This window comes from Eurypyga helias, unplaced genomic scaffold (assembly GCF_000690775.1).
Source record: "Eurypyga helias isolate BGI_N326 unplaced genomic scaffold, ASM69077v1 scaffold40303, whole genome shotgun sequence".
Classification (NCBI taxonomy): domain Eukaryota; kingdom Metazoa; phylum Chordata; class Aves; order Eurypygiformes; family Eurypygidae; genus Eurypyga; species Eurypyga helias.
Window position 1 is genome coordinate 22,350 of NW_010239986.1, and position 16,786 is coordinate 39,135.

The 16,786-nt window shown below is 43.1% G+C and overlaps 1 protein-coding gene across 1 annotated transcript in view; it reads left to right on the forward strand.

Moving 5' to 3' along the window:
* Window positions 1-13,368, forward strand: part of DLC1 (DLC1 Rho GTPase activating protein) — a 23,771-nt gene extending 10,403 nt beyond the window's left edge. Inside the window, exons 4-13 of the mRNA XM_010148329.1 lie at window positions 1,896-3,319; window positions 4,245-4,421; window positions 6,366-6,525; window positions 6,753-6,951; window positions 9,349-9,562; window positions 9,962-10,076; window positions 10,980-11,201; window positions 11,888-12,105; window positions 12,287-12,460; window positions 12,995-13,368. Coding sequence (XP_010146631.1) covers window positions 1,896-3,319; window positions 4,245-4,421; window positions 6,366-6,525; window positions 6,753-6,951; window positions 9,349-9,562; window positions 9,962-10,076; window positions 10,980-11,201; window positions 11,888-12,105; window positions 12,287-12,460; window positions 12,995-13,115 — 3,024 coding nt within the window. The 3' untranslated portion in view covers window positions 13,116-13,368. The remainder of the gene's footprint in view (window positions 1-1,895; window positions 3,320-4,244; window positions 4,422-6,365; window positions 6,526-6,752; window positions 6,952-9,348; window positions 9,563-9,961; window positions 10,077-10,979; window positions 11,202-11,887; window positions 12,106-12,286; window positions 12,461-12,994) is intronic.
* Window positions 13,369-16,786: the final 3,418 nt, after the last annotated feature.

Consider the following 16,786-nt stretch of genomic DNA (forward strand, 5'->3'; position numbering starts at 1 on the left):
AACAGCATCCAAGCTCCAGAAGATAACACTCTGAAGCAGCGCATGTAGGAACTCTTTAAAAGTAGGAGTAGACAGCTGGATTGTCATTTATGACTGCCAGAGGATTTCTCCTCCTTGTTCCTGAACCTTGTTAACACTGGAATGATCAGTATTGCTGTTAGAGGTCTGACCAGACACGACTCCATGTCCAAACCCCAGATCTTCCGGAGTCTGGATGTTACCTTTTGTTTCAGCCCTTCCTGATTTTCATTCACCACCCATGTTCTGGCAGATGGATTTGGATCCTATTCCCTTTTGTTGTTGACTTCATTAAAATCAATACTTAGCCGTTAAAGCTTTTTAACACTAGGGAAAAACTGTGCTGACAGAAACATATGTTTTGTTGTGTCTGCACTGACCTCTTTGCAAATTAAGATCACTTTACTGCTCCTTTTTTTTTTCCAGTCAAACCACGTTCACCACCAAACCATCATCATTATTATTCATTGGCAGTTTCAGGTGACTTTTTTCTCCCGAAAACTTTAAATAAGCAAACGAGTGCTCATAGGTTTTCATCTGAGTCATGGACAGAAGTAGTTTGTAATATCTGGGAGACAAAGAAAGTGATGCTTGCTCTGTGTTTTCTGTGTATTTGGTCAGAATAAGTAAATGTGGTATTTCACTTATCATTCTGAGGTAACGAAATGTGTTATTAAAAAGAAACAATCCAAAACCTAGGAGAGAATCAGGAGCTGAAGTGTACATAAATAAAACACTTGAAATAAGAATGATTTAATTGTTTTTCAGGGAATGATGTTTGTGTTCCTGGCACACAAACAGTTACAGCTTGGGGCGTGCATGTGTGTTTGTTTTTAAATTAAAGCAATCTAAACAAACTCAGTGAAACGCTTACTCTGAACACCAAGGGTTATTTTGTGGTTTCATGGTGTCGTATTAAAATGTCTTCACTGGTTTTGTTCTTCGAACGTGAAATTTTCCAGATATTTGGAAGACCAAATATGTCAGTCCCAGGATCATTCCCCTTTCAGTATTTAGATGAAAAGATTGCAGGCATAAGTGATGTACGTGTAATTGTGCCCTCGGGCATCACTCATACATCAAACATCATCAGTGGAGATGTTATTTACAATTTACTTACGTGCTGTACTGTCAGTGAGCTCTTGCTGCTCGCTATCTAGGAGTGTTAAAGTTTGCCTGAAGCGAGACTGAAGTAGAAACTTCACAGGACATTCTTAAAATGTTAGCTGCTAGCCCGTGGGAGGAAGAGTGGACCAGGTAAGAGCCGGAAGGCATCACACTCTTGCAGTGCGAGAGTTTCTCTTGCTGTCTCATTAGTCACAGCCAGGAGACCCTTCAGACTTCCCGAATGGGTAAGGAATTAAGCTGCTACAATTCAGAACGTATGAGAAACATCTCATAATTGCAAAGAGGAGTATAAACACACAGCCACTATCAACAGAGTGTAACTTTGGAGAGAGTCCAGAGGGACCCCAACCCCCGACTGACTCCAGTTTAAAATTTTATGCATGCCAGGAATTTCCATTGATCTGAGGGCTATCCACTGTGACCAATTAATTAAAAGTCTATGGATACAAGGGTTTTTAGAAAAGAGCAATTTAAAGCAGATTGTATTGTTTGTTTCTTTTTATGAAGGGTATATCTTTTGTATTTAAAACCAGTTAAAACATATTGCCTGTTCCATGTTATCTTCTCCTGTGATGGTTTTTATGGCCTAATCTTCATCTCCCTGAAGTAAAAGAGACTGTTTCCACTTTAAATTCAGTGAGAACAAGGTCATGCTTAAAGCAGTTTAGTGAGTATTGTATTTAAATGCAACCACCTTTGCTCCATGGGCAGTTTGCAAGCAGTTCTTTCAGGGTTCTCCTCCTTTGCAGAGCGAAGATTCGGACGAAGATGAACCCTGTGCAATAAGCGGCAAATGGACTTTTCAGAGGGACAGCAAGAGGTGGTCAAGGCTTGAAGAGTTTGACGTGTTCCCTCCAAAACCGGACTTGAATACCCCCTGCCCGGAAGCTCCTCACCTTACTAACGCGGCAAGCCGCGAGAGCGTGCTGACTGACCTCAGTGAGCGTCAGGAGGTGGCTTCTATTCTGAGCATCAGCAGCACCAGCAGCCACCAACCAACCCTGCAGAGCGAGGCATCTACCACCAGGACAAACTCGGTCGTGAGCGTTTGCTCATCCAGCAATTTGGTAGCGAATGATGACTCATTCAGCAGCCTGCCCTCGCCCAGGGAGCTGAGTAGCTTCAGCTTCAACACGAAAGCCAACGAGAAGAACGCCAAGTCCAAAACAAAGAGCCTGCTCAAGAGAATGGAGAGCCTGAAAATCAAGTCTCACCATGGCAAGAGCAAAGCTCCTTCAAAGCTCGGCCTTATTATTAGTGGGCCCATCCTGCAGGAGGGCATGGATGAAGATAAACTGAAACAACTTAACTGCGTGGAGATTTCTGCCCTCAACGGCAATCACATCAGCCTCCCTATGGTACGAAAGAGGAGCGTCTCCAATTCCACCCAGACCAGCAGCAGCAGTAGTCAGTCCGAGACGAGCAGCGCCGTCAGCACACCCAGTCCCGTCACGCGAACGCGCAGCCTCAGTGCGTACAACAAACGGGTGGGCATGTACCTGGAAGGCTTTGACCCCTTCAACCAGTCAACGTTCAGCGACGTGATGGAGCAGAACTTCAAGAACCGGGGAAGCTTTGCAGAAGACACAGTTTTTTTTATCCCTGAAGATCATAAGCCCGGCACTTTCCCCAAAGCACTCTCCAACGGCAACTTCTCCCCAACAGAAAGCAATGCCTCTGTGAACTGGAGGACAGGGAGTTTCCACGGACATGGCCATCTCACCCTCCGGAGGGAAAACAGCGGCGACAGCTCCAAAGAGCTGGGCATGGGGAAAAGGCGCAACTCCTCAAGCTCAGTGAGCAGCCGGCTGAGTATTTACGACAACGTGCCTGGCTCGATCCTGTATTCCAGTACAAGTGACCTGGCTGACCTCGAAAACGAAGACATATTCCCAGAACTAGACGACATCCTGTACCATGTCAAAGGGATGCAGAGAATAGTAAACCAGTGGTCAGAGAAGTTCTCGGATGAAGGGGACTCTGACTCGGCCCTCGACTCCATCTCCCCGTGTCCTTCCTCTCCAAAGCAGATCCACCTTGATGTAGATAACGATCGAACAACACCAAGTGACCTTGACAGTACAGGGAATTCGCTGAACGAAACGGAAGAGCCCTCGGGGATGCAGGACAGGAGGGACTCCGGGGTGGGCGCATCACTGACAAGGTCCAGCAGGTGAGATCATGAGCGCTGGGACTTGGGGTGGCCCCGGTGAGGTCCCCTCTTTGGCACAAGTGTCTCTATAGTAGCTACACCACGCTCAGTTAAGGTGCAGTAGAAGCTGTGCCCGTTCAAGCACGTACATGCTGTTCCCATCACCTCCCGAAAGAATCGTAGGTGAGGGAAGTATACGTGCAAGCCCTTCAGACAAGTGATTCCCACATTTCGTAGCTGTATGTGTGTATGTTGAGCCTGAGCCGTCACTTGCCCTCGCAGCAAGTCAGCGTTGGGAGCGATGTTAAGGTAGTTTTGAGGGATGGTGATTCTTCAAACTTGAAATGGTGTGTGGGAGGGAGAGGGACCTCAAGTAGGATTATTCACTTTTTAAGTTACCTAGGAGAACCAGTATAAGTATGGTCTGGTTTGTGTCAGTGTGTAGTAAAAGCCTTGACTTTTTAGACTGTTTCAAAAAACTGCACTTTTCAGTAGCAGGCTGTTTCTTAATAGCGTGCTAAGGCATTAAATCTGCAGGGAAAATGAGGTTTGTTTACTTTCCCTTGATTGCTGTAGCACAGTGGGGGAGCTCCAGTGGCCTCCCAGTTTGTTGGGAGTTTTACCGTGGGATGGATGACTGTATTTTCTATTGTGAATACAGCAAGGAGTTGAAGTCCTTCTAGCTTTGCTTCCAGTTTTCCTTTAAAACTGGTGCAAATCATTCAGGCTCTGGTTTCTGCTTTCGTTTAGTTACCTACAGCTGCTTGCATAAACTTGATGGGAATTTTAGAACCGCTTGCGGTTCTAAGACATTTGACGTGTCTTAAAAATGTGGGCTGTTTTTTAGTAATGGAGTTTTTTGATTCCCACCGCCTTAATACTGAAAGGGTTTCTGAAAAAGGATGTCAGTGACTGGTCCTTGCTCTGTCCCCCATCTTCTCCACAGGCACAGGCTGAGGTGGCACAGCTTCCAGAGCTCCCACCGGCCCAGCCTCAGCTCGGCATTGCTGCAGATCAACTGCCAGTCCGTGGCACAGATGAACCTGCTGCAGAAGTACTCTCTCCTGAAGCTGACCGCGCTCCTGGAGAAGTACACGCCTTCCAACAAGCACGGCTTCAGCTGGTAAGGGCACAGTGCCAAGCGTAGACAGGCCAGCTATACAAGCACGACAGTTGCGCTTGTCCTAAGCAGCTTTTGGAAAGATGCAGTGAATCCCTCCATCCCTCTTTTTCCATATTTGCACTTCTTCCTCCAGCCTGTGCTGATAGTGATTTGTGGTTTCCTAAGACAGGGCTAAAATCACTAACCCTTAACCTAAGTGTAATCTCAGCAGGCTTGAGAAGTGTGTTTAGAAGGGGGGTGTGAGGAGATAAAAGCAAAGTACAGGGCATCTTTCGGTCCAGGGAGGTGTCTGCTCTCTATAGCAAAAGAAGGACTAGTCGTTTGTTGAGGCAGTTAGCGAGCAGTGGCACAAACCTCAGCAGATCTTAAGCTTTTCTTCATTTATTCTTGTATGTTTCTATAGTTTCTATATAGTCTATCTATAGTTTCTTTATATGATTATGTCATTAAATAATGTCAATTTCCTTTAGTTGTAGTGCCTCATTAGCCAAAAAACTCTCTCCCCTCTTTAAAGCACAATAAATCCACCACTATAAATTCGGTTAACTTGCAAAATAGATGAGGGGTAGAGGGAAAGAAAGGCTGGGAGAACCATGGAGTGTTTTGCAGGCAGCAGTTTCTGCTATGGCCAGGTGTTTTTAACCCAGTTGAATTTTTTTTTTCTTTTTTTCCCCAGAAAGCTCTTTTATTATTGTATCTGCAGTACAGCCTGTGTAACTTTTAGGGTGCAAAAGACGCAATAAAATTTTTCTTCTCCCTACCACAGGCCAGCCTCCTCCCTTCCCCAGGAGTCATAGAGAGTATTTAGCTTCAGCATCAAAGTACCTCCTGCTCAAAGGCTGTTATTATGTCAGCCTTTCTAAATACAGAAGTTGTTTGTTCTGAAAGACAGAAATAAGTATTGACCAGTTATCCCTGCATGCTTCAGATTCTCGGTGGATATCGCAATGTGTTTTTTTCACATTCCATTGGCATGTTTTTTGACAAAGCAAGTATTATTCATACATGTATCAATAATGCCCTAAACTTAGCTATATGACAAATTGGTTCTGTTTTACTGTGTAACAGATTAGTCAGCTGTAAATCTAATGCAGTGTTTGTATAGCTGCACTGTATACTGGAATGTTCAATAGGTCTCCCTGTTTTCCAGTGCTACTGTGTCCTATGAGTTGTTGAACTGGACATTAGCTTTTATCCCTGTTTAGGAGAATGATCTCAATATTTTCACATTTTAATGGCTTTTTTTTTTTCCCCTTTATGAAACCAATACTCTTGGGGACCTGGTGGTAAATCATTCTTTTGTATTTAGCAACTTTTTCCTTGGAGTCATAAGCAGATGGAAAGGCCTCTCATTGAAACTGGAGTGGGAGGTGGGAGTAACAACAGTCACTGGCTGACAAGGAGGGGGGTCCCTCAAAGGGGTTGTTTATAGAGCTGAAGTTTTTAGCTGACGAACTCAAACGTATTACATCAGTTTCCTGCTGTTATGCACACTGGTGGGTGGTGGACCCAGTTTGAGGACTTTGCAGAACAAGTAGTTGACATACAAAAGCTCATTGTTCAAATGCCCATCTTTTCCGAAACCTAAAGCAGCAGTGTTATAAAGGGTCACTGACCGCAGGATTTATTTTGACTCTCTTGCAATTCAATCTGGCCCCTGCAGTTTTACCCTGTAGCTTTTGTCCTACTAATATTGATGGAGTAGCACCACATTAATACTTACAGGCAGCATACTGGCCTGAATGTCAAGCCTTTCTCTTAGAGAAACTCTGTTTTCTGTCCTCTTCCCCTTCCCCGCCCTGAATGGATTAGCTAATTTATGCTGTCACTATGTTTCATACTACTAAAATGTTTCACTTATTTTCACTGACTTTCTGAATTACTGGAAATAGATAGTCAACAGAAGCTTAATTTAATTTTACCATTCCCTTTGCTTTTAAATAGGGCAGTACCAAAATTTATGAAGAGGATAAAGGTGCCAGATTACAAAGACCGAAACGTCTTCGGAGTACCGCTGCAAGTCAACGTCCAGCGCACAGGGCAGCCTCTTCCACAGAGCATTCAGCAAGCCATGCGGTACCTCCGCAACCACTGCCTGGATCAGGTGGGTCTTGCTGAACTCTCATCCCACACGCACGCAGCACTCGTAACTCAGCCTTCCCTTAATTTTTATTGTTCCTGGGTCAGACTGAAAAAGCAGACTCAGATAATTTAATGCAAGGAAAGCTTTCCATGAAATTAGAATCCATACATAGGAAGCTAGAGAGCATGCTTACATCTCAGATTTGCTGGACTCGTTGTGAATGTATTTACCTTTCCATATATATTCAGGTTGGATTGTTTAGGAAATCTGGAGTCAAATCAAGAATTCAGGCTTTGCGTCAAATGAATGAGAGTTCAACAGACAGTGTCAGCTACGAAGGCCAGTCAGCTTACGATGTAGCGGACATGTTAAAGCAATTCTTCCGTGATCTCCCTGAGCCCCTCATGACCAACAAACTCTCCGAGACCTTCTTGCAGATATACCAATGTAAGTACTGACATTTCTACGGCTAGAAGGCAAACGGGCATTTGTGTAGCAAGGATGGTACTTTCTAATACTGCTCCTCTGGGCACTACAAGTGCTGCAGAGGTTGGCCTTCGCCTTTCTCCAACGGCCATTACAGTTCAGGCTGCCTCAGAAGGAACTGATTTTCAATATTCCAGTTGTATAACGAATTACAGTACGAGTTATTTTCATTTCACCTTTCTCTGTAGTTTGGGAACAAATATAAATCCTCCATCACTTGCTATAAAGTTTCCTCTCTTCTGTGAACATACCTGATATTACGGTTTGAAAATAAGCCATGACTGATGTGGCTAGGTAGAGGACCTGTGCAAACGCTACACAAACAGAGTTTGGGGCTTTTGAGGAGATTGAATTCCACTAAATTACTGAGGTTTTTTTTTTTTGTAAGAGCTGCCAAAAATGTCTATTTTCTTATAATTCATATTCTTCCGTCCTTCACTGCAACTTTTAAAAACAACCTTTAAGTTGAAAGCTTTTCTGGTACTGACTTGTAGCTACTTTACTGAGAGGTACCAAAACCAGAAAGTGCTTAGACTAAATCACATCAAAAATGGAGTTTATCAAGGCACATGAAAAGAAATATTTACTCTTCCTGAGATGGCAGGTTCAACTCCAGCAAGGGAGACATATTCTCTTTTGTGATCTAGATAAACTGAGTTCTGTATAGATGGTAATTTTGTTCTGGATCTTTCCAAACCGCGCGTTGTCTTTCAGAAGTTTTATTCAGCATTGTTTCATTGGGAATACTCTCAATTTATAAAATGGCCAAAGATGAATTAAAGTTTGGTGACCAGAACTCCAAAATTTTTTGAAATATTCAGGAGTGTCCAAACTGATTGATGCACTATGAGCACATTGCTGGTCCTGCGGCTTCTCTCCTTAACACCAGCCCAGCTCTCTCCCTGTGTATTCTTCCCATGGTAGCACAGCTACAACAGAACTTACTGCAAAAACACCTTCTTTGAGCCCTTGCTGTATTTTTGTGCCATCCTTATGATGATGGTTACAAAAAGGTTACAGGAAGTTCCTTCAGAGCTCTGTAGGTGGAGGCGACACTTCAACGTAAAAACATACATAGTTATTTCAGTGCACACATTTTGTGCATGTGTGTGTTTGGATTCCCAGGAAGGGTCATGGAGAAAATTAATCAGACTCTCCACTTCCATGCATATCAAACAGCAACTCTTTGAATTTAGTGCCAGAAAAAGTTTGACAGAGCACTGCAGAAGTATCTGTTCCTTTCCTTTCGCAGGCGGTAGGTCTGAGGAATCTCCAGAGGTGGTCGGGAAGTATTATCTTGGTGTAAAGCCCTAAAGCAACTGTAAATTTTGCTTCCTTGCAGAGGACAAAATTTCCCTTTGCTTTGGTGGAATGCACCAGGCTGTGCACTGAAATTGTCCTCACGTGGCTTAAATGTGCTTTGAGCTGATTGAGCAGAGAGTGTGAAAAACAGTGGATTTTTGCTTGAAATTGCTTTCTAAACTCACCTGCTAGCCTTACAAAGTTGTTGAAGCCCAAAGCAAACGCCAGTGAAATATCTGGTTAGCACCATGTGTATTATGAGACCTGCAGCGAGGGTGGCGTGGTGCTAATGATGATATAAACGCTCCAGGACTCAGACTCTGGTGTTGTCTTCAGAGATGGCTTGTTAGAAATCCCTTTATAAGAAGCAGATCTGGTCTGGGTTATTTCATTTTTTTTTTTGTTCCCTTCGAGTTTGGAGGAGAGGGCCTTATATGAAGACACACGTCAAATTTTTCCAATGGCTGTTTGTTGTTAGTAACCAAGGAGCTGTTTAATGGTATGGGGCTTCACAGCATTGACTTTCTTTTTCCACCGCATGACTTTGAATGATCTGCTCAATAAAGCCACCCTCTGTGTTTGGTAAAGCACTTTCTGGATATTTTATGACATCATTGTTGAAAAGGTTTGCTAGCCAATTTATTTAGTTAATTCACCTATTCTAAAATGCATTCATGTTTTGAATTTCTTTGAAAGCCAAAGAATTTCTAAATTGGCTGGACTGTTTGCTTGCTCATTGCCCGACTCCAGGCTTCTGTCATTTCTGTGCATTTGCGGGAGCATGTAGCTGTTGAAATTAAATCTAAAATTAACTCTGGCCTAGGCACAACTTCTTCTTGCTTGCATTTCTTGTGAGGCAGGAAATAGCTGAGGGTAGTTAAAGTTAGTGGGTTAAAAAAAAAATTCCTTCATGTTTCCTACGAATGGTATGCATCCTGAAGGAAATCACTTCAAACTCAACTCAAATATTTGAAGCTGGAGTTTGCTTTGGGATGTGTTCATGCTGTGTGTGTGGAAAATCAGTGGGCTGATGAGAGAATTACTAATATTATGCAGATGTGCCAAAGGATCAGCGTCTCCAGGCTATCAAGGCTGCCATTATGCTTTTACCCGACGAGAACAGGGAGGTCCTCCAGATTCTTCTCTATTTCCTGAGTGATGTCACAGCTGCAGTGAAAGAAAACCAGATGACTCCAACAAACCTGGCCGTCTGCTTAGCACCTTCCCTCTTCCACTTAAACACTCTCAAAAGAGAGAATTCTTCCCCAAGGTATGTCTCTGGGGAGCGGGGCTCATTGCCGCTGGTCCCGTACCACAGCTCGAGGCGGTGTGTAACAGGCACAGTCTAGCGTTGACCCGACCAGCTGTGTTCGCCTCAGACACCTCAGAGGGCAACGGGCGTAGAACGGTTATGGGATCCTACCTTTTGTTAGAGACTCGTTAAAATATAATGAAGTTCATAAGAAGGAAGAAATGGGGGGATTCCAAAGACAAAGTTTAGAGAGAATAGTGAGAGAAGTCGATGACACCATGCCAAGGTTTGGTCCCAGGCAGCACTGCTCTGAATCACCAGAAGCTTTGGGTATCCTACTGTTTTCTTACCAAGCATTTCCCTTGCTCTGTGTTAAATAACCGGATTTGTGTGTCTGTGCTCTTTTCCCCTGTGAAGGGTGATGCAAAGAAAACCAAGCCTGGGAAAACCTGATCAGAAAGACCTAAATGAGAATCTGGCTGCAACCCAAGGGCTCGCTCATATGATTGCTGAATGCAAGAAGCTCTTTCAGGTAAAAGACCTATTTGCAGAACCGATGGGTATAATATTGGCCAACATGGCTTAGATCTGCTGTATAATGTAAAGCTATGGATGTCTCTTTATTTTGATAAAGTTTAATACATGATAAATAGCTTTTTAAAAAACTTTGCACCCTGATCTGGATGCATACGTGAATTAGAAGTGGGGCCAGAAGAAAATAAGAGTTGTTTTGTGGGCAGTGGCGCCCAAAAGTCATGAAGCTGGTGTGGGGTCTGGGACATTTGTTACATCCAAGCTGTATTTGACATATGTTTTCAAGCTTTTATTGTGCAGCCATGAGGATCTGTGAACTTCAGCTCTAATTACAATGCAAAAAGCTATTTCCAGGAATTTCAGTGCTGGTTTTAGACTTAAATTTCCAAGAGCTAGCAAGACTAGGCCATAAAAGTGTCCTGGAACGTGACACTGTCAGACTGTAGGTTGAAGGGTCTTTAGGAACTAAAGCATGCTCTCTCTAGGGCCCAGGATGGAGAACCAGACAAGTCTTTAGTCCTGGTTTTCCTCACCGTCATCAAATCTTTTCAGAGCCCACAGCTGAAGACATTCCTGTCTCGTCTCTTGCGGCTGACAACTGACCCCTCCTTCATTCAGTCTGCAGGATAAACTGTGCTGTGGGAATGGATCCAAGTTGTGTAGCAAAGAGGGATACTCCACAGGAAAAAATAAGACACCCCATAAATGAGAGACTATTTTGAGTTAAAGCCACAAACCTAATTTTGGCATTTCTTCACACTGAGTGCGTGACCTGACACATACGCATCCCACCACTCACAAAACTAGCGTACCCATCTGTCTGTGGCTATCAAGCTGCTAGACTAACTGTGATTTGGGGAGAGAGCTGCAAGAGGGTGATTTCTCCCTTGTCCCCCTTCAGATACCCGAAGAAATGAGCAGGGGGCGGAACTCATACACGGAACAGGACCTCCGTCCCCTCAGCCTGGAGGAACTCCGGGGCAGCAGCAGCACTGCCGAGCCCTCTGACTACCACTGCTACCTCCAGGACTGCATGGACGACTTGCTCAAAGAGATGAAGGACAAGTTTAAAGGCTGGGTCAGCTGCTCCACCTCAGAACAAGCAGAGCTGGCCTACAAGAAGGTATGTACCCTGTCACTGAATGCCACAGCTCTGGTTTTTAGCTCATCTTCTCCAACATGAGCAGGCTTTTGACCTAGGAGGATACAGAAGGTTCAGTGCACACCTTTACCTTGCAGGCAGAGTTAAAGTGCTTAATCTTGTGACATAGTTGCACACTCCTAAAAACAACGTCTTTCAGCAGTAGTCAGCCCACATGCACTGATTTGTGTTCTGTTTATCCAGCCCGGGAATGTATGCAGTGTTGCATTTACACCCCTTTACTGCCATGTGCAAAGCCTTGATAGGTGGAATGAAGCCTCCAAGCACTGTCACTATGCAGGCAGTAGGGTAGAAATGTCTTGTCTCTAATCCTGCACGGCTCGGAGCTAGCACAGGGAGAAGTGTTTCAATGAGATTGAAGATATTTAAAAAATAAACTTGGAAAATTAGGATATTTTTCTGTAGCATCATGATTTAATAGTGGCCCATGCTGGAGAAGGCAACCGTGACTTAAAAATAATTTGTGAGTCAGCGTGCAGGAGCCTTTGGCTGTTAGGAAAATATTAGTCTGAGCCTACAACAAGCTTAGTACAATTTACACATACATGTGTGTATATTTAATTTGCTGTATTTAGCCAACACTAAAACAGAACGGAGAAGAAAGTATAAGGAAAAGTGAAACTGATGACTGTGCTGATTTTCCCCAGGTATGCGAAGGTCCCCCACTGCGGCTGTGGAAAACTACCATTGAAATCCCAGCTACGCCTGAGGACGTTTTAAATCGTTTACTTAAAGAGCAACACCTCTGGGATGAAGATCTTATAGATTCAAAAGTAATCGAACCTTTGGATAGCCAGACAGATATATACCAGTATGTCCAGAACAGCATGGCACCTCACCCAGCCAGGGACTTCGTAGTCTTAAGGTAAGGCTTCTATACGCAATGGTGTTTATATCCTACGCATATGGCAACCTCGCCTAAAGTTTATCTACAGTGTGGGCTATAGAGGTAAATAGCTGTTTGTGTATGATTTGAAGTCTTATTAGGTGTTTGAATCTGTCAAAGGTAAGACCCTTTTTTTTTTGGTTTTCTTCATTTTTCTTAGAACATGGAGGACCAACTTCCCCAAAGGAGCTTGTGTGCTTTTAGCAACCTCAGTGGACCATGACCGCGCTCCAGTGGCAGGCGTTAGAGTCAATGTGCTCCTGTCTAGGTATCTGATTGAGCCCTGCGGGTCAGGAAAATCTAAACTCACCTACATGTGCAGAATCGATTTAAGGTATGAATTTCCACTTTGTCCTTTTGTGTCGGTAACTTTTCTCGTATAGTTTTTGTACAGTCAGCACAAAATTTAGATGGTTCAACAGGCTTTAGCTTGGCCAGTAGCATGTGCTTCTCAAAGGCATGCACACAGGTCTCTCAGACATCACAGAAAACTGGCTTCAGTGTGCATCTAACAGCAGTTGTGGTTTGCTGCATTAGAAGCTTTCAGCATGCGCTCCACCATAACCGTTCATATACGATCCCACCCATTCCTCCAACACATGTACTTGGATGCAAGGATGTGTTAATTTTAATATTAAGCTAGTAAAGAGAAACAAATTCTCATGAAAACTCTCCTAACTTCTCTTTACTGTGGCAAACTTGGTTTTGAGCAAGTCTGTACATTAGTAAGGCTGAGCTGAGCAATCAGTAATAGGGACATTTCCTAGTTGGGGATTTAACCAGCTGGATATGTATTGGATTCTGACTAAGAAAATGCGTGCAAAGTTCCTGGTACCTACCTCATCATTACTTTTTCTCCACATCTCAGGGGCCACATGCCAGACTGGTACACCAAGTCTTTTGGACACTTGTGTGCATCTGAAGTCGTTAAGATACGAGACTCTTTCAGTCATCAGAGTCTTGAGAGCAAAGAAGTGAAATCTAGGTGACTACTGAAGAGGAACAGCCACGCGCTCCACACCTCAGCAACGTAGACATTACCCAAAACTGAGGCTCGTCCGCTGCAGACCGGACTAGTGTACCATCTGCAAGTCACGTCGTGAAGGGATGACAGCATGAGAACTTGACTGTGAGCATTACTATAGGACTGTGGCCATACCATACACTTTAAAGCTGCTTCCTGTCTGTGTAAGGTCTATAGTGTAGGCCTCGACTGGAATACATAGGAGGACTGTGCAAAAAAAAAAAAAATTTACTGTTAGATGGTTTGAATTGCTTCTGAGAAGCAAAATTCTTTAAATGCAAAATATATTATGAAATATGGTGAGGGCTCATCATTCCCATGTGAAATACTTAGCTTTATGTACATACCCATGTCATTTTATTTGTAGTGCGTTGAGGGACTGGTGTATCCACTGGAATAGTTGGTACTCTTCAAAGTGTTCTCACTGAGATAAGCAGAGAAAGGTTTGCACAGAGATTAAAGTGTGAATGAGTGTGTTAATGGTTGAAAGGATAGCAGAAGTCGAACTTGAAATGTGTCTGGTACACTGATAGGCAACCAGAATGGATTTTAATATGCTGGATACAGTTCAACCTAGAATGGGACTCCCCTGTGGACCAGGAGTAGCCATCCTTCCCATGTGCCAGCTCTGCATTTTCCTCAGCTCTAACCTTGTTAAAAACCCTACGTAGATGTTACGAGAGGCTTGCTTCAATAACTGTCCACTCCTTGTCCAGATGATCTTTTAGGAGTGATCAGCAATTCTACAGCAATTTTAAGTAAATATACTTTTGAGCAACATAGCAGCTTAGAACTGAAATGCCTATGCAATGGTGAAGAGAGCCAGTAACGTCAGTTGTTAATTTGTCAAAAAAAAAATGTTTGTTGCTTTTACACCTACCTGCGTTAACTGTAAGTAAGTGTTTTAATGAGCTTTTGGCTATTTTACTGTATTCTAACCGCTCAAGAGGAAAAAGTCAACACTGGAGTTGCGGTGCCGGGACGTGGCAGGACTCCTGCAGTGGCAAGTAGGGTGAGGTGTCTAGGAAGAGTCACCCGAGCTCTCTCCCTTTCTCTCCCTCTTTTCCCTGTTTTCCTAAAAGCTGCACGTTAACATAAACAGAACCTGGATGTGAGTAATTTGGAGGGTTGTATTTGAAGGCAGAGAGGAGAGTGGGGTTTTGTTGGGTTTTAAACCCTTTGGGATATTCCCCCCTCCTTGAGAATCAACTTGTATAAACTGTAGGAAGTCTTGAGGTCCCCTGGAAAGGTGTCTTTCTGTAGGTTTTACTGTAAAGGTGAAGATTGCTTTCAAGGTGCAGTATTAAGTGATAAATGTATTTTGTGGCTAGGGTATGAATGAGTTGCAAGATGGAATTTTGACTGAGACTTTGTTACCATTGTCAGTATTATTTTAAGCTTTTTGATGAAGATTTTTTATTATGGCAAATAATGTAGTACTTCCAGTAACAGTGTTCCTCATGAGTAGGAAAACCTTGTATATTCTTCTACATCAAACACTTTTGAATTTGTAAAATTGTATGTTGTACATACCATTCTATTGTAAACATGTATACTTGCCCACAGTGTACTGTCAAACATAGATAAAGCATGATAAAGATTATTTAAAATATACCTGTATTTATACCTCAGATATTCTTTTTGGGTTTTTGTACCTCAAGTATGTTTTCTATTGTAAATGTGCTTTACATGACTATGAGCTACGTGAGAGAAAGGAAAATGTTTAACTTGCGATAGATGTCTGTACAGGATATACTCAATAAGTGCACTATTAAATGTTTAAAATTGGAGAAGCATAATGGTTTTTATTTTATTATGCATTCTTCCTTCTGCTCTCGTGCCTAGAGGAGGCAGCATTTCTCTTACCACTGGTTCTTTACGTGCTCCTACCAACTGCGTAGCCACCCCTGACCTCTCCCAGGTCAATATTTTTAGCATTGTTAAAGGCAGGTACCAAAGCAATTTCAAACCTTTTGGAAGACAAGCCTTCATGATGGCAGACAGCAGGACAGAAATACTGCCCGGGCAATAGCTTAACGCATTTAAAAGAAAGAAACCTCTGTTTTGCTGCCATCTTGAATTTAACAGGGAGCAAAGCAAACTCCTACTTGATAGGCATCTATGTGAAATGATGAAAAATAATTCACCGCTTTCCCATTTTCTACAGGGAGAATGAGGACATGAAGAGTTGTGGAGTCATAGGTTAGCTTTTAAAAAAATGCAAGTGTGAAAGTAACTGAAGAAAGTTAAAGCACGTGCAGCAGTGAAATAAAGCCAAAGAGAAGGCCAGGAGGATATACAAACAACTGACTAAGGTGAAAAACAAAGCCAAAGAAGAGGGCTGTTGATTCAAGCAACTTTAAAAAGTTTTTCAAGTCGTAGCCAACAGAAATATAATTTAGGCATCTAATAGAGGATTTTGATTGGTGAGGCTTGTCTGACAGTAGCTGGAAGGAGGTCTACTGCCTTTCCACTACCAATATCATCATATTCTTTCCCTGCCCGAGCATCCCAAAGTCCTGATCACTATCACTTCCCAATATATTTCCCGGGGAGCTATGACAGACGCTGCTTCCCAGTCTGGCAAAAGCATCAGTCGTGGTACTAGTTCACACACATTGGAAAGGTTCTCTAAAGGACTGCTTGACAAGGGACTGTCATTTGTTTGGCTCTTACAGGATCCTTTTTCTTCCCGAGTCAATACCAAAAATAAAACAACTGCACACACAGTTAAAAAAAAAGGCTTCTTCACAGTTTTGGGCCCTCGGAACAAGAACAGCTAATTTATTTTTCTCTGTAATTACGGTTTTATTTGTATATTTAAGTACTTTAATGCATGACAGACACCTCAGGCTTAAGGATTCACTCTGTATTTTGTTTAAGTGCATTTAGGCTACTTTCAAATCAGTATTTTCCTAAATATTTCTAAAATGATTTAATTTTGACTCTTCTAAATAGCCTCAAGCTCCTGAAAGTTTGTTTTCTTGGCACTCTTGTTTGCAGGTGTCCATGTTGTAGTTGGACAATAGAATTTAAGTTTCCATGTCTGTGTTTCTTGTCAGCTGTCGCTCACGGAAGCGCTGGCTTTGCTCAGACACACTTGCTTTAAGTGCTGCTTGCCACAGAGGCACATACGCTGAGCCCCAGTTCAGTTCTGGCAGGGTCCTCGTATGGCTAGCTGAGGACACGGCATCCCCAGTGCAGCATGGATCCAGCCTGCTGTGTGCATCAGTAGTGCTGGATTTCAGTACTAATTTCTAACAAATTCAAATGGAAAAAGTCATATTTTACTGCCATTACTCAAATAATGCACTCTACCATTAGAATTATTAGCTGATAGATGGATTTTACTGGATAGATTTTTATTAGAATTAGATTTTTTTGAATTAGATAGAATTTATTAGAATTAGAATCACAATCTCTGATTCTGTGATATAGGGCTGTATCAGGAGAAGTATGGCCAGCAGGTCAAGGGATGGGATTCTCTCCCTCTGCTCCGTTCTTTTGAGACCCCATCTGGAGTGCTTCATCCAGCTCTGGGGCCCCAACATCAGAAGGATATCAACCAGTTGGAGAGAGTCTAGAGGAGGCCACAGAGATGCTCCGCGGGCTGGAGCCCCTCTGCTCTGGGGAGCG